Consider the following 22,491-nt stretch of genomic DNA (forward strand, 5'->3'; position numbering starts at 1 on the left):
GGAACCGCTGCCCCGCCACCTTCCCTCCGTACTGCAGCCGCACAGGAAGCGCTGCTGTAATAAGAAAAGCTGCAAAGCGGAGAGAGGGGCTATGGGGAATATAAGGAAGGAAGCGTCCGCTGGCTCATAAGGTAACAGGAGCAGCGGCCGTGGGGGGGAGAAAGGCCAGATCCGCCGCGGCCCCCCAGAAATCTGCCCACGGACCACCAGGGGGCCGCGGCCCCCAGGTTGGGGACCTCTGCTTTAAAGGACATGTCCGAGATATATATAAAAAAAACTACTTACCTGTGGCTTCCTCCAGCCCTTGACAGCCGATATATCCCTCGCCGCAGCTCCGGTGTCCCCTCCGTTGCAGATGCCGGCCAGCATCTTCTGTGCCTGCGCGCGGCTCACGATCGTGCTCGCATGGCCTGGAGTGTTCTGCACAGGTGCAGAACTACTATGCCTAGCAGCCACCAGAGCCCCAAATTACCGCTATGCAGGACGCTCAGCACAGTATTGCTGCTATGGCAGCGGAAAGCTTCAGCGTGCGGCGCTCAGCGCCATGCACCGAAATAACCTGCTTCGGATCGTTTTTGTTTTTTAGCTCTAATGTTTCCTCTAGGGTTACCCTCTAGTGCCTGCATTGCATTCTTAATACCATGGAAGATGTAGCCGCTATAAAAGTGAATACATAATATAATAATAATTGTGTGCACCCCTGGAGGAAAGATGAAAATTACAGCTTCAATCCTGCATTAAATTAAAGTGACAAAAAGCCAGGACAGGACCATGATAAACACAAACAGATGATGTCCTTGTAAGACGTCAGAAGAGCAGCTAGCTGGTGTAAATCAGTGCATGTTGTTTACAGGAAAATGTGCTCCATGGAAACCCCTAACGTACGTGTTCTTCAGCCATAAACTAACTCATCCTCGTCCACCGTGGTACTGTATTTATATACAGATCGATGCTACCTGCTATCGTCTAGTGCAGCCTGTTTGATTCCTCTGAGCTCGGCCATCTCCGCTGGTGATGTAGGCGGAGAGGACGAGGTGTCATGGCTGCGCGCAGTGCTGCTGCACATGGCCTGTTTCCCGATGCAGTGCGAGCGGTGCTGGGGAGCTGGCCGGTGCTGCAGGTGACAACAGAGGGAGGACAGTCAATTGCTGGTTCCCAAATGGAAAGGATCACTAATTTTAAAAACTGGTTTCAGTATTTGCTGTGGCTGAAACCTAATGTGTGGCTTGCGCTTTGGACGGATAGGTATAAGGAGATGGCAAAAAGGAGATACCAACAACAGGCTGTGTCTCCTGTTAGCTGTAGCGGACCTGAACTCAGAACATCCTCTCTGCTCTAAGATACTCAACAGAATTATCAGAACTTCCTTTCTGCTCTGAGATACTCAACAGAATAATAACCAAACATTTATTTGTTACAGCAGATCATGCAATAAATCTTCAGTGTGTCTACTTCCTGCTTTCACGGAAGCAGACATATTGTTAACATCCTATGTGTACAAATTAGCTGCTCTGCCATGGCAGAGGAGATTCCTGAGTAGACACAGCTGAGACCAAATTATGGTGGGGATTGGTCAAGATGAATTAAACAGGCTAATCTCTCTAAATATATACAGGGTGCATTTTCTCTCTGTTTTCCTTTGGTCCTGTGCAAGAGTTCAGGTCCACTTTATGGTGCCCATTCACTTATGGATTTTCCCATTTGATTCACTGCAATGTCAGCAGGGCCAGATTTACCATAAGGCACATGCCTATAGGTGCCTGATGATGGAAAGGTGGCTCACTTCCCTCCCCGAGCACCCCCACCCTACTATTAGACAGACAGACAGACACAGAACATTTATATTGTGCTTTTCGCCTGGCGGACTCAAAGCGCCAGAGCTGCAGCCACTAGGACGCGCTCTATAGGCAGCAGCAGTGTTAGGGAGACTTGCCCAAGGTCTCCTACTGAATAGGTGCTGGCTTACTGAACAGGCAGAGCCGAGATTCGAACCCAGGTCTCCTGTGTCAGAAGCAGAGCCCTTAACCATTACCCTATCCAGCCACTGTCGAGTCTCCATTCAAGGGCACATTTAGCTACTTAAAGAGAACCTGAGCGGGTATTTTGAATCTTAAGAGAACACAGAGGCATGTCCTGTGCATAATCACATGCCTCTGTGTCTCGCCATCGGCGCCTCTAGTCCCCTATAGCCAAAAAAAAGCGCCAGGCTAGCAACAATCTCCTTGTCGCTAGCCTTCTATTTACCTTCTGTATGTCATTCAATCCACGCTCCCCTGCCTCTGTGCCCGCCACCATGAGCTTCCGATTGGAGGAAGCTCACAGGGGCATGAGAGCATGGATTGAATGACAGTCTGCAGGTAAATATGATTTGCATCTGAATTGAATGCAAAGTGTGCAGAAAATCTATTTAGGTGCTGCACACTGAGCTGGTGGTCATTTCAGATGCAGCCTTAGTGGTATGCGCTGGCGGTCTCCTCGCTGTTCAACAAAATGTAAGTTACACATTTTTTTTGCTTAGCTGCTCCCAAGGTTTTAAGTTTAGGTTAGGTCACTTGCCCGGAGGTTTGCCTAACCGTGGCACAAGTGTCTAGTATAATATACTTTGCATGCAAACCATACTGGAAGCTAAAGTTCCTCCTAGTTTAATAAATGTTAGCACTTGTCTTGGATGCACTGCAGGGCATGCATTGTTCAGTCTGACAGAGGTGGTGTATGCCTGTGCGATTAACCATTCAATTGCAACATGTGTTTAGGGATGCGCAGCCTTTCCCCCCACGTTTTTTCAATTACCTGTCAGATTACCCATCAATGTTACAGCAAATAGCATTGTGTGTACCCAGCATTATGCATACAGTGGTGTAAGTTCAACTTTGACAATCTGTTTAAATCTATTTTGTACGATGGTATCAGGGCACCAGCTTCTGACAGTGTAAATTCTTACACACTGCAAGGATGACTCGCTCCCTCCTTTCGTATCTAAATACCCCCCAGCAGCCTCTTCCGGGTCGCTGAAATGGGGCATTAGTGCACAGGCCCTGGCCCAGCTGTGCGCGTCCGACACAGCGCAACCTCTATGCACATGTGGTCATGATTACATCATGCGCAGAGCGCTCCTGGCTGTACGATGTTGAACGCGAGCAGCCCGACCAGGGCCTGCGCACTAATGCCCCAATCCAGCGAGCCGAAACAGGCTGACGTGGGACATTTAGATTCACAGAGGAGAGAGACAGAGGAGAACAGGGGAAGCCAGGGCCGGATTTACCATGAGGCACTTTAGGCACGTGCCTGAAGGCAGCTGATAGAAAGGCAGCTCACTCCCCTCCCAGAGTGTCTCCCTTCCTCCTTCTCTATGCAGAGTCCTGAAAGGAGTGGTTACTCATCCTGCTCTCGGCACTCCACTGACGAGATCTCCCTTTAGTCAGGGGCACATCTAGCTACTTAATATTGAGGCCCCTCTAGCTAAGGGTCACCTGTAGTTACGTATGATGGGCAAGGGAAGTAACGGCTGGGCCAGCCAGCACACTTGCGGTGCAGTTTGGATGGGGATTGTAGGTTCATGGAGGTCGAAGTCTAGGGTGCCAGGACATTTGTGCCTATAGGCTCCTGTGAGGTAAATCCAGGCCTGGGCGGAGCGGTGGCCATCAGGACAGCTCCCCATACATGCCTGCTCCCCCTTGTTTCCTGTTACTTGATTCAGCACTGGAATCCTTTAATGCTAACCTATGTTCCAGTGTATAGTCAGTCCTGACCTAACCTTGTATACATGCTAGACTATTCTCAGTGAATCTACCCTTAGTACAATTTTTTTCAAGGCGTTATTATGGAGCCCGGGGGTGAATGAGGGCAACGGACAATGCACAGAGGTATGTGGATCCAGCGTGAGCATACCTCTGTGCTTATCTTAGATGGATCTCCCTCAGGTCAGGTATACTTAAAATGCATAAGATAAATGTATGATCATGAAAGAAAGCATGCAGAAAAATGCTTCAGTTTTTGCAAATGAGAAGTTTGAATGATGCTGCATTTCAGTTCACTAGACGTTAATGTGGCCGCCCAATAACCTTTAGTCATAATCCAGTAAAGTAACTTCTGGAAAGGGCTCATAGCGCTGACACATTTAGGTTGGGGCACACAAAACTGCACTTAGAGAACCCGAGGCCGATCTTTAGGGGGGGGGGACAGAGCCTAATGACATGGCTCTGTGTCCCCCAACCGCCGCTGTCTGCCCCCACCAACGAGCTATAGCCCCCCGAGTTTAGCAACAAGATTTGACGCTAACTCGGAGGTAAACAGGGGAGAGGAATTCCCGGTTGAAAACGCCCAACTGGGGCATTCTTACAGGGTTTTCTGAGCTGCCATCGGGCAGCTCTCTCCCCTGGCCGCGCCTCCTGCCGCTCCCTGCTCGCTTTGAGAGACACACAGTCTCTCAGCACAGCGTCGTGCCCAAGGGGTCACGCACGTGAAAGTGGGCCATTGTGACCCTCGGGAGTAGCGGTTTTTGCAGCTACCTGATCCGCTCAGCCATGCGGATCAAGTAGCCTAATTTTTTTTTTTTTTTGTTTGAGCGCACCTCAGGCTCTCTTTAACGAAAGTCTATGGACCACATTGCAAATCACATAACTCTTGCAATGAACCTTTTTAAAATTGCATAGCATGTTGGTTCTTCCTACATATGCATACAATGCTTACTATGGAGCCACAAAGACATGCATTTCACATGCGTTTAAAAAAAAAAAAAATGATGCTGTATTTTTTTCAGTGGCCGATGATTATTTATTTATTTATCCCTACTATAGTCATATGTAAATGTATGTATCATATGTATTGCAGTCTATAGCCAAATAACATTTATGTGTTTTTGGGATGTGGGAGGAAATTGGAATGCCCAGAGGAAACCCACAAAGACATGTGGAGAACATACAAACTCCTTGCAGATAACACCCTGGCTGGAATTCAAACCAGGGACCCAAGAGTTCTAACCACTACGACACCGTGCTGTGCGATTACACTGAACATGGTTGATATTATTGTTGTCAATACTGTATAATGTGATGATCAGTATTCTTTTCCTGTTCACAGATTGCTGTAGAGAACAGTTTTGGGGGTCCTCATGTCCAGGAGAAGGCAGAATGGATGGTGGGAGCTGTGGATCAGTACTTCCAAGCTAATTGTGAGTTTATATATGGATTTAAAGTAACCACACATGCTAATCGAAAATGCTATAAATGTATGTATGCTCCAACATGCCAGCCTAATCCTATTATTCAGCCAGATGGGAAATTTTGATTGATTGGAAGTGGGGCAGTAGCAGATCGACAGCACATGCTGAAATCTATGTGCAGTGTATGGAAGGAATAGATCAATCTCTGATCAGATTCCAATCAGAGAGGGATATACTTGAATGAACACGCACACGTACACACATTTAACCCGAGTAAAAGCCACTCACATCGATGGCCGGCCACAACCATGTATTAGAAAAGTAGCATAAATTTAGCAGATTGCAATACTAAGCCTACAATGGAGATGGGCATGCACACAGTCCTATATCCAAAACTTGATATAGGAATGCAAGGATTCTCACCACTCAGTAGACACTGTCCCTGTATGTCTTCCGAGGCTACAACTCAAGCTGGGACCTCCCATGGAAATGTCAAGTGTTTGTTCTCCCTCAGATGATGCACCACTGTGCATATAGTGGGGGTTACTCAGAGAGTAGTGACTCGAATATAAGCTGAGATTTTTTTGGGGCCCAAAAAGTAGGCTTATACTCGAGTATATACACTATGTGTTTTTGGCACACCGAGCGGCTATCTACTAATGAATGGCCACTTTTTTCCTCTAAAGCTGGCCAGACACTGACGGCTGGTCCGCACTGATTATGGTTGTATGTCATCACTTCTGGCTAACATCACCTGCTTCCCAGAAATCAATAGTCTCTAAGGGTCAATCAGGGCTGCATTTGGCAGCAGAAAAAAAATCCTGTTCAGATGCAGCAGTATATTTGCATACAATTACCATAAAGTTTTCATTAACTTGGAATCATTTGAATTTTGCTGACCATCTTGAGTTTTGTCATGGAAGCCACATGTCTGCCTTGTTTCTTTCCCTATGATGTGGTTTCTATGATCTGAAGTGGTAATCCTATATGGGCAGTTGAAACATGTTTCTTGACCAATAGTGGGTGGGTGTAGAGGAGGAGTTGGCATTGGCAGTTGTTGCTGACTCTACTCCCATTCGTCCACAAAGGCCAGTCAAACGAAGCATGACACAGGCTGCCACTCTTACCACCTCCTACGGCACCTTCTGGCAATGGAAGTGACTGGGCTGTTACTCCTTCCTTCTGTGTGTCATGTTTGGGGTGTGGCCACCAGAGAGGTTGTGCAGAGAACCGCAGAAGAAGCCTGGACATTTGCTATAGTGGTCAGGTCCAGTGAAAACACAAAGGAGCTAGTTCAAACAATTTAGAAACTATTATGGGCCAGCTGGATAGTGTACTGGTGGAGGGTTTGAGCTTTTGACCAGGGTTCGAATCCTGGCCCAAGCCAGTAAGTAAAACAGTAAAGAGTCTTTGGGCATTTGTTGGTTGCCCGTGGAGCGCGCCCTAAGTGGCTGCAGCCCTGAAGGGCTTTGAGTCTGCCAGGAGAAAAGCCCAACAAGCGCAGTATAAATGTTATGTGTCTTGTCCATGTCCTCTAAACACTATTGTTTATGCTACAGGGTTGATGGGAGCTGGTAACTGGTAACCTGATAAGAGTTCAGGAACTGTGTATTAGTCTATTTTGCTCCCTCATTTCTTCATTCTAATCCTTCCTCCTCCCCCCCCTCCTTCTTTTGCAGCTGACTTGGAGCAGTATGAAGTAGAAGAGACCCTTGAGGCAATAATGAATGATGAGTTTGATACAGTAGTGGAGGATGGCAGTGTTGCTCTGGTAAGGAATTTACTGTATATTCCTGCGTATAAGACTACTTTTTAACCCCTGAAAATCTTCTGAAAAGTTGGGGGTCGTCTTATACGCCGGGTGTCATTGATGCGGGGTGATACGCCCTATCCTGTTACCGCCTCTCAGATCTCCCTGCTGAGGGAGCGCAATCTATTCTTCCATACCGCTCTGATAAACAGGTAGACAAGGAGAGCTGACCAGTCTACTTAAAGAGAACCAGAGATGAAGCAACCTCATGTATTTTACCTTATAAATCAGTGGGAACATGACAGTAAACACCTAATCTGCTCTTTGTTACATTGTTCTCTGTTTAATTTGCCTGTTATCACCTCTAAGATAAGAATCCCGACTAAGCAGTCGGTCTGGCTTTGCTACAGAATAATTATAGCTGAGACTGTGTTCTCTTTGGTGTCTTCAAGTCCAAGCCTGCCCCCTGCTGGCTTTGCTCAGGAATCATTATAGCTGAGTCATTATAGCAAAGCCAGACTCAATGCTCAGCCCGGGATTCTTATCTCAGCTAGATAACAGACACTTTTAGCAGTGAGGATGGAACAGAGAGCAGGGTAAATGTTTTCTCTAATGTTCCCACTGATTTCTATGGTAAAATACACAAGGGTGCTTCGTCTCTGGTTCACTTTAAGGAGAGATGACCAATGCAACAAGTCAATTGACGATATACTGTTATATACTGGGTAACACATACAGTACAGCACCAGTATCTGTTCATACATAGCACCAGTACATGATTTTTTTATTTTTATTTTAATTTGGTGTGCGTTGGAATAGGGGTAGTCTTATACGGCGAGGATATCTCAAACTCTATATTTTAACTGGAAAAGTTGGGGGGTCGTCTTATACGCCCAGTCGTCTTATACGCCGGAATATACGGTAGGCATCGCAGCTTCTGGTGGACTCGTTTGGCGTGTGAATAATGTCTACAGATCCTAGGAACAGTTGGTGCATATAAATGTACTCCCATCACATTCAGAGCTATGTTACAGAGGACCATGCAGTTAGATGAGAATGTTGGGCTGGGTCAATCTTTTAATAATTCTCACCTCAGAGCTTGTATTCATGCCTTGCCTTGTGCCATACTGGCCATTCCCACAGCCAGTAAGGTTGTCTGCAACACTTCTACACAAGCTTTCTAAAACCTCAGGATGCATTGTTATTTTCTCACCTTCTTATCCTTTACTTTGTGTTGCTTATATGGCTCATAGATTTACTGCAGGAAGTTGTATATGGGTGTGACTACACGTGCTGTGAGCAGACATGTAGTATACAGAATACCCTGCAACTGTGATTAGTGTAGTTTTGCAGGCACGTAACAATCTCTCTGCAAAGGGAAATGGGTACGCCAAAATTAATAGTTTGCATGGATATGTCCACAAAACAAAATGTCCACTGGAGCCCGGCTTAAAGGACATCCGATGTGAAAATAAACTGATGAGAAAAACAATTGTATCTATCCTCCTTCTCTTAAAAATGTTTTTTTTTTTAGATATCCCATAGTTTTATTTTATATTTACAGTATAACTAGTTTTTAAGTTTTTACTGTTTTATTGTCTCTGCTTAATGACACCTTCATTGAAGTATGCCAGAGCTCAAATCTATGAATTATTGACTATCTTTTTCCTGCTCTCAGAAGCCATTTACTGACAGGAAAGTGTTTTATGGCTGTAATTGCTTAACAATGAGGGTTATGCTATAGTGTGACTCAGTCTGACCTGGACAGAAACTGTCAATTCCATACCTGATTAACTCTTTCAGGCAGAGAAAGGAAAAAAAGGAACACAGCCTAGTTATTTGTGTGGCACTGTACATACACATGTTTACCTCATCATGTCACGTCACCTAGTTTTATTATTAACGGACATATTTCAGTGTAAAAAAAAGTGTTTGACCCGTTCACACTTGCATTGAAATGGCAAACGGATCTGTGATAACGGCTCTGATCACCGGTCGATCAGATCAATTTTTCATTCCATTACCACTCTGTTTCCTTTCCGCTGCTTCCATTCTGTTTCCCCACATCCCCCCAGACTCCCATCACCAAAATGGATTTTTCTATTTAGAATGGTCCGTTTCTTCACTAGTGTGAAGAAATGTTCTGTTTTCTCATTGCCTCCAATGCAGTGATTCAGCTTCCATTCCACTGGGCTCAGCGGTCCGGAAAAATTGCTGCAGAACCAAAGTTGCGGTCCATCCGTTCAGCAGATTGTGCAGAACGGATCTGTTTGGATGTGAACGGATCCATAGTTAACATTGCACCCGTTCCCATTCCTTACGATCTGTTCGCTTCCAATCCAGGAACTGAAATTCAGGAGGTTTTTTTTACTCTAATGTGAACCGGGCCTTAACCACTTCACAACTGAGGGGTTTTACCCCTTCAGCATCCGAGCAATTTTCTCCTTTCAGCGCTCCTTACATTCATTCGCCTATAACTTTATCATTACTTATCACAATAAAATGAACTATATCTTCTTTTTTTCGCCACCAATTAGGCTTTCTTTAGGTGGGACACTATGCCAATAATTATTTTATTCTAAATGTGTTTTAATGGGAAAATAGGAAAACATTTGGGAAAGAAAACATTATTTTTCAGTTTTCCGCCATTATAGTTTTTAAATAATGCATGCTACTATAACTAAAATCCATGTAACTTATATGCCCATTTGTCCCAGTTATTGTCCCTACCACAATGTTTGGCGCCAATATTTTATTTGCAAATAAAGGTGCATTTTTTTTCAGTTTTGCGTCTATCTCTAATTACAAGCCCATAATTTATAAAGTAACAGTGTTATACCCTCTTGATATAAATATTTAAAGACTTCAGTCCCTAAGGTAACGATTTAAATTTTTTTTTTTTTAATTGTAATTTTTTTAATTGGTTTTAACCACTTTACCCCCGCCCGTACGGATTTCTCCGTCCCTTTTTCCATCCTTTAACCCCCAGGGACGGAGAAATCCGTACTTTGCGCACTCCCGCCGCTGCCCGCGCTCCCGCTCGTAAACACGCCGCCCGCCGCTCGTAAACACGCCACCGCCCCGCTCGCCCAGAGATCAACGAACGGGAAAATCCATTCCCGTTTGTTGATCCAAGCCCCGCAATGATCCGCTGCCGCTCGGCTGAGCAGCGCTATCATTGTGAGCAATAACAAAGTCCCAGCCTCTTTCTACTTCCTGCAAGCGTCCGGAAGGACGCTTGCAGGTCGCATGAAACAAAAAGTTACTGTTGCCATCTTGTGGCCAAATAGTAAAACTGCACCCTAACCATTTTTTACACACAAACTAGTTTTACACAAAAAATTAACTCCTTACCTCCCACACTCCCCAAATTTTTTTTTTTTTTTTTTGTAATTAAAAAAAAAAATAAAAAATTTACAATTTAAAAAAAATACATAAATAGTTACCTTAGGGACTGAACTTTTTAAATATTTATGTCAAGAGGTTATAACACTGTTACTTTATAAACTATGGGCTTGTAATTAGGGATGGACGCAAAACTGAAAAAAATGCACCTTTATTTCCAATTAAAATATTGGCGGCAAACATTGTGATAGGGACATAATTTAAATGGTTTTATAACCGGGATAAATAGGCATATACATTTAATGGGTTTTAATTACAGTAGCATGCATTATTTAAAAACTATAAAGGCCGAAAACTGAAAAATAATAATTTTTTACCACATTTTTTCCTATTTTCCCATTAAAACACATTTAGAATAGAATTATTCTTGGCATAATGTCCCACCTAAAGAAAGCCTAATTGGTGGCGAAAAAAAAAACAAGATATAGTTCATTTCATTGCGATAAGTAATGATAAAATTATAGACGAATGAATGGAAGGAGCGCTGAAAGGTGAAAATTGCTCTGGTGGTCAGGGGGTAAAACCCCTCAGTTGGGAAGTGGTTAATATTACAAAAAAAATATTGGTAACAATTGGGGAGTGTGGGAGTTAATGAGTTAAAATTAATAGTGAAAACAATGTTTGTGTATGTGAAAAATGTTTTTGGGTGTAGTATTACTTTTTGGCCACAAGATGGCCACTTTTTTTCAGGCGTCCTACAAGCGTCGGAAGGACGCTTGCAGGAGGGGAGGCTGGGAAACTGAGTTTTTTCACAATAGTCGCGCTGCTTCTCATAGAAGCATGCCGATCATTGCGGGGGCAGAGATCAACGAACAGGAATGGATTTTCCCGTTCATTGATCTCCGAGCGAGCGGGCGGCGGCGTGCACGATCGCGGGAGTGTGCGAGCGGGAGCGCAGACAGCGGCGGTAGCAGCGGGGGGTGTGTATATTTACGCTCCGGGCGGGGAACTGAAGTCCAAAGGAGCGTAGATATACTGTACCCAGGCGACGAAGTGGTTAAATACCTGACAACTGGGAAGCCTCTAGATAATTCAGAGGTTTACAGAATCCCACAATAGCCCACCATTACAGCACAGAGTCCCTCTATAGCTACCCCACTCAGCGCAAATTAAATGAGTTACTTTCTGCAGACAACAAGCGGCTGTGGACTAGTGCACCAGACTGGGCATGTGCAAGTATGGTCCACGCACGCTAAAAAGAAGCGCTCATGCATGGAGGGAAACAAGCAATGCACAAGCCGCGTTGTTCTACTGGGCATGCACAGATTTTGCTTGCACATGCTCTCATAGGTGCGGCCTATACATATGACCATGTCGCCGCACATGAAGGCTGGTGTCTGTGGTGCTTGCACCGCATCGTAAAACACAAGTAGAAAAACCAGCCGAAAGTGTAAAAGACTGCAAACCTTATCTGGGTGACACTGAAACATGGCGGGGATTTCCGAAAATTTAGTATATTAGCAGTCTCATGCAGCTCCACACAGTGCATTTATTTTCCTAACCCTCCTGGCGGTTTGGCAAAATCCGCCAGGGGGCAGCAAATACGTTTTTTTTAAAAAACATTTTTTTTTTCATGTAGCGAGACGAGGTCTCGCTACATGATAGCCGCTGCTCAGCGACATCCCCCCAGCCCCTCCGATCACCGCCGGTGATCAGGAGATCCCGTTCAAAGAACGGGATCTCCTGGAGGGCTTCCCCCGTCGCCATGGCGACGGGGCGGGATGACGTCACCGACGTCGTGACGTCAAAGGGGACTCCAATCCACCGCACGGCGCTGCTTGGCACTGATTGGCCAGCCAGCGCACGGGGTCTGGGGGGCGGCTGCAGCGACGCGTATAGCGGCGGATCGGCGGGTAGCGGCGGCGATCGGGCACTGCACGCAGCTAGCAAAGTGCTAGCTGCGTGCAGCAAAAAAAAAAATTATGCAAATCGGCCCAGCGGGGCCTGAGCGGTGCCTCCCGGCGGCATAGCTCGTGCCCAGCACGGGCTTACCGCCAGGGAGGTTAACGTGACTTTGGCCTGGATTTATTTAAAGAAAATTCTTTCTGTGGATTCTGCACGCAGCTAAAGTCACACAGGCCCAGTGCACACCAAAACTGCTAGCAGATCGTCAAAACGCTAGCGGTTTTTGGAGCTGATTTCAGAGCGATTCTAGGCATGTTTAGAGACGTTTTCTAAACATGCCTAGCGTTTTTAGGAATGTTTTTGTGTAGCAGATTACAAATACTGTTACAGTAAAAATTGTTACTGAACAGTTTCTGTAACAAAAACGCCTGGAAAACCGCTCTGATGTAGCGTTTTCCACAGCGGTTTGCGTTTTTCCTATACTTTACATTGAGGAGGAAACGCTTCTGAAAACTGCAAACGTGCAGCAGGAGGCACATTTGCGGTTTGGAAAAAACCTCAAACCGCTTGTGTGCACCATCCCATTGAAATACATTAGCCAAGCGTTTTCACTGGCGGATGCAGCTGGCGGACCGCTGCTAAAACCGCTCAGTGTGCACTGGGCCTCTGTCAATATTTCTCATGATTTTTGGCTATCCTGACTATTATCTGATATGACGCATACCAAGTCCAAACCACCCCTCAACAAAACTTAAATACCTCATAGTAGCAGAAAATGTTAATGAATGCAGCTATCCACTACAGATGACTTATACAGTGGGATGCGAAAGTTTGGGAAACGTTGTTAATCGTCATGATTTTCCTGTATAAATCATTGGTTGTTACGATAAAAAATGTCAGTTAAATATATCATATAGGAGACACACACAGTGATATTTGAGAAGTGAAATGAAGTTTATTGCATTTACAGAAAGTGTGCAATAATTGTTTAAACAAAATTAAGCAGGTGCATAAATTTGGGCACCACAAAAAAGAAATGAAATCAATATGTAGTAGATCTTCCTTTTGCAGAAATTACAGCCTCTAAATGCTTCGTGCAGGTTCCAATGAGTTTGGATTCTGGTTGAAAGTATTTTGAACCAATCCTCTTTACAAAATATCTCTAGTTCATTCAGGTTTGCTGGCTTCCGAGCATGGACAGCTCAGCTTTAACTCACACCACAGATTTTAAATTATTTTCAGGTCTGGGGACTGAGATGGCCATTCCAGAACGTTGTTCTTGTTCCTCTTTATGAATGCCTTAGTGGATTTTGAGCAGTGTTTAGGGTCGTTGTCTTGTTGATAGATCCAGCCCTGGCGCAGCTGCAGCTTTGTCACTGATTCCTGGGCATTGGTCTCCAGAATCTGCTGATACTGAGTGGAATCCATGCATCCCTCAACTTTGACAAGTGCCACACAGCCCCACAGCATGATGGAACCACCATATTTTACTGTAGGTAGCAGGTGTTGTTTTTCTTGAAATGCTGTGTTGTTTTTCCTCCATGCTTAACTTAACTACTTAACTACTTGTTATGCCCAATTAACTCAATTTTAGTTTCAGCATTCCAAAGCACCGTATTCCAAAATGAAGCTGGGTTGTCCAAATGTGCTTTAGCATACCTCAAGCGGCTCTGTTTGTGCTGTGGACGGAGAAAAGGCTTCCTCTGCATACAGCATCTCCTTGTGTAAAGTACGCCGTATGGTTGAACGATGCACAGTAACTCCATCTGCAGCAAGATTATGTTGTAGGTCTTTGGTGCTGGTCTGTGGGTTGACTCTGACTGTTCTCACCATTTGTCGCTTCTGTTTATTCGAGATTTTTCTTGGTTTGCCACTTCAAGCCTTAACTTGAACTGAAGAAAAAAGTAAAAAACTTGCGCTCAAACTAAATTGCACTGGCCCTTTAAAATGCACTCGGCGCAGCTCTCTTGAACTGGTTGGCGCCAGCAACTGTCAAAACAAGAGGGTAAGGGAAAAATAGAGAGCGCTCCGTAGTGCATTAAATGGGGTTTCTGTGTTTAACACTTATAAAACATTATGTCACTCACATTTAGTAGTATAATCTGTCGCCGCGCATCTGGCTCCTCCAGTTGGTCGCCTCAACCGATACAGCCTGGCTGGGGCTGATGGTGCAGTTGGAAGAGCGAGAGTACGTCCGTTTGGAGCGAGCGGTGCGCAGCCTGCGCCGTCTGACGTCACTACCGGTTTCGGCGTTTGTCCACGCCTTCCTTAGGTGACGTACTGCAACTCCGCTCCTGCGCGCCTTCACACTCCTCCGACTACAGCCACTACAGTGTGAAGGCGCGCAGGAGCGGAGTTGCAGTACGTCACCTGAGGAAGGCGTGGACAAACGCCGAAACCGGTAGTGACGTCAGACAGCGCAGGCTGCGCACCGCTCGCTCCAAACGGACGTACTCTCGCTCTTCCAACTGCACCATCAGCCCCGGCCAGGCTGTATCGGTTGAGGCGACCAACTGGAGGAGCCAGATGCGCGGCGACAGATTATACTACTAAATGTGAGTGACATAATGTTTTATAAGTGTTAAACACAGAAACCCCATTTAATGCACTACGGAGCGCTCTCTATTTTTCCCTTACCCTCTTGTTTTAACTTGAACTGAGCCTGTGGTCTTCCATTTCCTCAGTATGTTCTTAAGTGTGGAAACAGACAGCTGAAATCTCTGAGACAGCTTCTGTATCCTTCACCATGATGGTGAACAATCTTTGACTTCAGGTCATTTGAGAGTTGTTTTGAGACGCTCATGTTGCTACTCTTCAGAGAAATTTAAAAGAGGAGGGAAACTTACAATTGACCCCCTTAAATAGTCTTTCTTATAATTGGATTCACCTGTGTATGTAGGTCAGGGGTCACTAAGTTTACCAAACCAATTTGAGTTCCAATAATTAGTTCTAAAGGTTTTGGAATCATTAAAATGACAACAGTGCCGAACTTTATGCACCTGCCTAATTTTATTTAAACCATTATTGTGCACTTTCTGTAAATCCAATAAACTTAATTTCACTTCTCGAATATCACTCTGTGTGTCTCCTATATGATATATTTAACTGACATTTTTTTTTATCATAACAACCAATGATTTTTACAGGAAAAATAATGACGATTAACAACGTTGCCCAAACTTTCGCATTCCACTGTAGATGGCTCATAGCTCCTGATTTACTATGCAGCAGGATGGGTAGTGCTTGAATGGTAGTTCCCTGGTTATGTATTAAGCCTACTGTTAGGAATGTCACTAATATGGATCTGTTTGTTGTGGTGCAGGTTGCCCAGCAGCTGTGCGTCTTGTATTCTCAGTGTCAGAGGGGAGACACAGCCGCCGTGCAGCAGAAGATTGCTCAGTTGTCTCAGAAAAAGTACAATGTAAAAGCCAATGTGCAGGAAGTGAAAGGCCAGGAGGAGGAAAGCAGTGATGACGATGATGAAGAGGAGGTAAGATTCCTGGGGGCTACACAAGTCTGTCAGTTATTAAAGTATATTTAAAGCCAAATCCCAGGGGAAATAAAACCTCTTTTGCATGGTGGAGTATTACTTCGCACTCTTGCCTTGCAGTGCTGGGCCCCAGTTAGAATCCCATGTTCTCCCTGTGTCTGTGTGGGTTTCCTGCGGGTGCACCGGTTTCCTCCAACATCCCAAAAACATACAGATAAGTTAATTGGCTTCCCCCTTAATTGGCCCTAGACTACAATACATGCATTACATGATACAGACATATGACTGTGGTAGGGCTTAGATTGTGAGCCCCTCTGAGGGGCAGTTAAGTGACAAAACAATATACTCTGTACAGCGCTGTGTAAGATGTCAGCGCTATATAAATACTAAATAATATCAAAATATTTTAGCGTTTGTATGGTTTAGAAACGCTATGGGATTTTTACTACTCTTGTCGTACCTCCCAAATTTTTGAAATGAGAAAGGGGGACACTTAAGCCACACCCCTGATCACACCCCCTTCACACCCTTAGTCACACATACCATAAAGTTTTCATGAGAAAAATATGTTTTATAATTCATACCACGCTGGTCCTTTCTATCCTGGTCCACTTTCCTTCATATTAATATTTTAAAATTAATAATATATCAATTTAAAGGATGGGAATAAAGTTTAGAGTCAATCAAACACATTTTTTAGTAGAGAAATATATATTTATATAGAAAGAGGGACAAAGTCCTAAAAGAGGGACAAATGAGGAGGACAGAGGGACAGGGCTCCCAAAGAGAGAGTGTCCCTTTGAAAGAGGGACATTTGGGAGCTATGATATTGTATCCCCAACCTGGGTGAATTTTCATTGCTTCCTGTCCAGACAGGAAATTGGGAAATCTCTCCTGCAGTGACACACTGCAACAAATTAGAACTTTTGAAGACTGGGGAATAATTAGAATCCCCTACTTGTTTTTATTGCTTTTACTCATTATTTGTTCTCAAAACTGCAAGTTTGCACATTAAAGCAAATGTGACGCCAACTAAAAAAGAAAAAAGTTAGATACTTGCACATAAAGGGGCAGGGCTGTGGAGTCGGTACAAAAATCATCCAACTCCTCAGTTTATGAAACCACTAACTCTAACTCATTGACTCCGACTCCCTAGTCTAATTTTTACAAAGGCTATTGATTTCGTTCAGAAATCATCCGATTCCTCAGTTTATTGAAACCACCGACTCCAGGTACCCAAAATTGCTCCGACTCCAAGTCCACAGCCCTGTAAAGGGGAAAGTCTCTGGATCCCATAGAGCCTTCCTGGTCCTCTCTCCATCCCCTCATTCCACAGCTCCTCGGGAGATTTTGGAAACACTCGCACTCTTAACCTTCCTGGCGGTAAGCCCGAGCTGAGCTCGGGCTATGCCGCCGGAAGGCACCGCTCAGGCCCCGCTGGGCCGATTTGCATAATTTTTTTTTTGCTGCACGCAGCTAGCACTTTGCTAGCTGCGTGCAGTGCCCGATCGCCGCCGATCCGCCGCTATCCGTCGCGCCGCAGCCCCCCCCCCCCCAGACCCCGTGCACTGCCTGGCCAATCAGTGCCAGGCAGCTCCATGGGGTGGATCGGAATCCCCTATGACGTCACGACGTCGTTGACGTCGGTGACGTCATCCCGCCCCGTCGCCATGGCGACGGGGGAAGCCCTCCAGGAGATCCCGTTCTTTGAACGGGATCTCCTGATCGCCGATCGCCGGAGGCGATCGGAGGGGCTGGAGGGATGCCGCTAAGCAGCGGCTATCATGTAGCGAGACTTTGTCTCGCTACATGAAAATTTTTTTTTAAAAAAAAAGATTTGCTGCCCCCTGGCGATTTTTTTAGCAAACCACCAGGAGGGTTAAAGAGACTCAAAAGCCACTTAAAAAAACAGGTTGTTACCTTTTATTTATGTTAAGCATGCCTGCCCCTGTTAAAAGGCAGCTATCCTGCGGCAGAACGAGTGTTTTTTACCCCCCAAATCCCCTGTGCAAAATCCATAACTTTCTTGGTCGTGGATTTTGGTGCCCGGGGAGGCAGAGCTTTCGGCTGTAGCTCTGCCTCCATGTGCGTCAATCGGCGCTGATCGCCGCCTCTCCCCCGCCCCTCTCAGTGAAGGAAGACAGAGGGGCGGGTGGAGGCGGCGATCTGCGCTGATGGACGCGTGTAGAGGCAGAACTGCAGCCAAAAGCTCTGCCTCTATGCAGAAGGACCCCCGCAATGTGCCCCAGGGGATTTGGGGGGTAAAAAACCCTCGTTCTGCCGCGGGATAGCGATGTTTTAACAGGGCAAACATGCTTAACATAAATAAAAGGTAAAAACCTGTTTTTAAATTGGCTTCAGAGTCTCTTTAAGTGCTTCTGAAGATATGCGCATTTGTACCGTGTATGCATGAGCCTGGACCCGATCGGCTTTGGAAGTACTTAAGGATGCAAGTACTTCTGAAGCCTGCACGAGGACTTCCAACAGTGTATTTGACCAGTCTTGGGGGACAGCGTTGGACTGAGGGCACAGAGAAAGGACCAGGAAGGCTCTATGGGATCCAGAGCATTCCCTCTCCATTGGTAAGCATCAAACTGCTTTTTGGTGGCTTCAATTTTACTCTAAAGCCACAAAGCTCAATGGAAGTCCTCAGGGCAGGAAGGACAATCTTTCCAGTGGGGTCGGACAAGAAAAACCTACCCAAAAAAGTCTAACTTTATTTTTCACACTATTCAAAACTACAATCTAAAAAAGAAAAGCAAAAAGAACTTGTACGTGTCACACAAGCAGTTGTACATGTTAAGCATGGTATATTTCATACTTTTTGTCTTCTGATGCTTCAATAAACATTCCAACTTACAATAATCCCCCACCCCCTCATCCCCGGTTGTAGGTAGACTTTCATTGTACTGTGTGTTCTGTGACTATCAGTCCTGCACATGGCCTGGGTTACAGTGTTTAAGAGCATCCTTTCCTTGTTTAATCCATATATCTCATGTTTGGTGCAGAAAACATTAAAGGACACCTGTAGTGAGAAGAATATGAAGGCTGCCATATTTATTTCCTTTTAAACAATGCCAGTTGCCTGGCAGCCCTGCTGATCTATTTGGCTTCAGTACTGTCTGAAGAACATCAAAAAACAAGCATGCAGCTTGGCAGATCTGACAATATTGTCAAAAATGTCTGCATGCTTGTTCAGGGTCTATGGCTAAAAGTATTAGATGGAGTATCAGCAGGATAGCCAGGCAACTGGTATTGCTAAAAAAGAAATAAATATGGCAGCCTCCATATCCCTCTCAATTCAATTGTCCTTTAAAAGGAAATTAATATGGCAGCCTTCATACGCCTCTCACTTCCTGTTCCTTTTTAAGCCTCATACACATGTACAAGGACTGTTGCTTGGCTGGGATCAGGACTTGGTCCCTTGGAAGACAGTGTAGGGCCACGGCTGTGACATGTGGCAAGCCTCTAGGTTAGCTATATGTGCTTTTACTATGGAGGCAGGAGGACCACCACAGGACAGAATGGAGGAGGTGCATCAAGTGTGGCAAACAATGCCCAAGGCCAGTGTTCAGCCGAGACAGTCCAGCAGGCTGATCGCTGGCCGAGGCACCATGGAAGGCCGTAGGCTGCTGGACACACACTACCTTCTCGGCAGAGGCGGCCTCAACTGGTTGCCTTAACCAAGCACCATGTCATCTCATGTGTAATGCAGAAGGCTTGTATCCTCAAAAGCAGGGAAGCTGCTACGATTTAGTTGATGCTCTGATCTTGTTTGCATCTACTATATTAATATATGGCTACTTTTCCTGCGTGTCTTCTGTTGCAGGCAATGGAATGTGAGACGAGTAAAAATACACCCTCTGTGCCGAGCGGCTCTACCACCCCTAGCACATCCGAGGCTGCTGGGCAGAGCAGGGATCCCGAGGAGCAGGAGGTTGATGGATGGACTGTGGTGCGCAGGAAAAAGAAGTGACCTTACCATCTACTGAAAGAACTTCCATTAAACACCACTAGGTGGTGTACTAACACCTGGTGCTGAACTCAGGTGCCAGATAATGTGTAACCACTCCTGGAAACTGGCAGAGAACATGACGCCTGTTACACCTGTAAAACATCAAGATCATGAATTAATATTTTTAGTGCAATGGAACTGACGATGACCATGGTTAAAGCAGAACTGAACTCAGAACTTCCTCTCTACTCTGAAAGATACGCAACAGCATAATAAGCTTTAAAGAAATACATTTCTTTGTTACAGCTGATACAAATCCTGCAATAAATATGCAGTGTGTCTACTTCCTGCTTTCATGGAAGGAGACATATTGTTAACATCCTGTGCTTTCAAATGAGCTCATCTGCCATGGTAGTCATGTGGCACGGAGAGATCAAATTACAACTTGTGATTAGATACAAATGAAGGGGAATTAAACAGGCTAAACTCTCTAAATACATTCAGGGTGCATTTCTCTATGTTTTCCTTCTGTCCTGTGCTAGAGTTCAGGTCCATTTTAACTTTATTTTAGCCACTGAAAAGTGTCATACTTTACAAAGATAAGAAAAAATCAGATACTTTAGATATTTATGGCATGACTCCATCTCTCCTAATAGGAAATAAAAGGTGGATTTTTCAATTTGAAAAGTTAAAAAAGAACTGTACTAAAAATAACCTAAAGAATGATACGACTTCAAGCATTATTTAGTCAGTGTTTGCTCATTTGTGAAATCTTTCCTCACCCTGATTTACATACTGAAATTTATCACAGGTGGCATCTTTAGTGCTGTCAGGTGCATCTATGTGGAATGTTTGTCTATGCTGCCTTATGAACAAACAAACACAGAACATTTATATTGCGCTTTTCTCCTAGCGGACTCAAAGCACCAGAGCTGCAGCCACTAGGACGCGCTCTATAGGCAGTAGTGTTAGGGAGACTTGCCCAAGGTACTGAATAGGTGCTGGCTTACTGAACAGGAAGAGCCGTGATTCGAACCCAGGTCTCCCGTGTCAGAGGCAGAGCCCTTAACCATTACACTATCCAGCCAGCATGAAGCCAGTATGAAAAATACCTGGTCTCCCAGAATGCTCTGGGAGGAGAAATATGCATAGCTAAACAGGCTACGCTGTGATATCACTGGGAGGACACAGCTATATACCAGTATATAAAAATATGGGAAGTGTTTCTGATGCTGAAACCAGTACAATTAACATAAAATTGGGTATCCTGAATACTTTACTGCATTCTACTATATGTCACTACCGTGCCTCTTTAATTTAATAAGATAATATTTATACTAATAAACATGTACAAATGTGCATCATTATTACAAATGTAATGAGGTAGGGAATACAAAACCTTGAGTGGAGGTGGCCAAATACACATCGATTTTCTTATTTGATTCTTGAAGATGCGATTCATCTGCTGGGAATCGATTGCCCAAAATGTCAGATTGATTTTTTTATCCATTTTAAACAAGAATTGATGGGACAGGATGGAACATATAAAACAATCGGGGGCGGGGCAAGAGCACTGGCAGACCGAAGGCATACATATGAATTGGTCGCCGGGAGACTTGGGTGCAGTATACAGCCACTATATGGCTTATCCTGCTGCTGCAAAAGTCCCGGCGGCGTTAATTACTATTCCCCCTCCAGGTCGACGTGGATAGTGGGGAATAATGTAATTCAGCTTCCAGCTATTGCTGGAAGCCGAAGTACAATGTTTTTTAAAAGCAACTTCAGCTCAGTCTTCCGACGGCGCCAAAGTTACTGACTGTGCGCCGCTATAGCCGTAATTTCTATTACGGCCTATGGTGGAACCGGCTGCCTCCAAATCTGCGCTGTAATTACAGTGCTCAAGATCGAAGGCCTATAGCTTTGCATTGAATAGTGCAACTCTGCAGTTTGACCAATTTTCAATGGATTCCCTGCTGGAATCTATTGGAAAATGATGTGCAGAGTGTGATAGGAATCTATTCCTTTTGAGGGCCCTGTAACACTGGTGCGGTGGGTCATTTTACTGCACCTCACCGATATGCTATTGAAAGTCTATGGGTGCTTCAATAACTGATGTTACTGCCCAACCAGAAGTTATGTAAGTCTATGGCGACACAGGGCTTGCCAAAATTTTGGCGTTGCAGGCCAGAAGCGTATTTTTACAATACACTTCCGTATCTCCAAAACAGGACGTGACTGGAAGCGAGCATCACTTCCTGTTTGGATCGTTGCCAGAAGGGGATTAACGCAGTAATCCCTGAAGCCCCCCCCTCCCCCGGGCCGCACTGCAGTTCTGCTGCCAATACACAGTCTGAAGCTGGCCTGAATCAATTATTTTCAGAAAGGAATCAATCATTTTGGAACATTGGGTGGAAATCTAGAAGTGTATGGCCAGTTAAGTGAGCTGCCATCTTTGGCATATCCTGATGGCCTCAGTTTGTCAACCATTATTGGTAAAATGCTGTTGCTGGGTTGTTTATCAACTTGGTTGAGCAGTGAGCGGTAGAGATTTTAATGTGAATCTGTGCAAAGTGTCAGCTTAGGGGTAAGCCTGTATTTTATGCAGCTTTACCAATTGCTCTGCTGCTTTCATGTTTATTTTGAATTGATTCTAAGAATTGATAAGTCAATCGATCGTCCTGTAAGCGACAATCGATTGACCTATCAATTCTTAGAATCAATTCAAAATAAACATGAATCGATTTTTTGCCCATACACTAGGGTCAATTTTTGTTCCATTTTTCCACCTTTAATAGGTCGAGATTACTTTCAATCACGAATTAAGTACACTGATGAATCAGATCGAGTAAAGGTCGATTGAATACATAATGAAACGCTCTCGATTA

The 22,491-nt window shown here is 44.8% G+C and overlaps 1 protein-coding gene across 1 annotated transcript; it reads left to right on the forward strand.

Annotated features, from left to right (window-relative positions):
• Nucleotides 1–1,004: 1,004 nt before the first annotated feature.
• Nucleotides 1,005–20,105, forward strand: TSR2 (TSR2 ribosome maturation factor). Its single transcript, XM_068249764.1, has 5 exons — nt 1,005–1,120; nt 5,080–5,170; nt 6,841–6,932; nt 15,484–15,651; nt 19,481–20,105. The coding sequence occupies exons 1-5, from the start codon at nt 1,040–1,042 to the stop codon at nt 19,625–19,627; spliced, it is 579 nt and encodes a 192-aa protein (XP_068105865.1). The 5' UTR covers nt 1,005–1,039; the 3' UTR covers nt 19,628–20,105.
• The last annotated feature ends 2,386 nt before the right edge of the window (nt 20,106–22,491 follow it).

Source organism: Hyperolius riggenbachi, chromosome 8 (genome assembly GCF_040937935.1).
Source record: "Hyperolius riggenbachi isolate aHypRig1 chromosome 8, aHypRig1.pri, whole genome shotgun sequence".
NCBI lineage: Eukaryota > Metazoa > Chordata > Amphibia > Anura > Hyperoliidae > Hyperolius > Hyperolius riggenbachi.

Coding starts and splice junctions, on each gene's coding strand:
- TSR2 (XM_068249764.1), top strand. CDS start 1,040: ATGGCTGCGCGCAGTGCTGCTGCACATGGCCTGTTTCCCGATGCAGTG. Junction 5,171..6,840: donor TCAGTACTTCCAAGCTAATT/GTGAGTTTATAT, acceptor CTTCTTTTGCAG/CTGACTTGGAGCAGTATGAA. Junction 15,652..19,480: donor ATGACGATGATGAAGAGGAG/GTAAGATTCCTG, acceptor CTTCTGTTGCAG/GCAATGGAATGTGAGACGAG.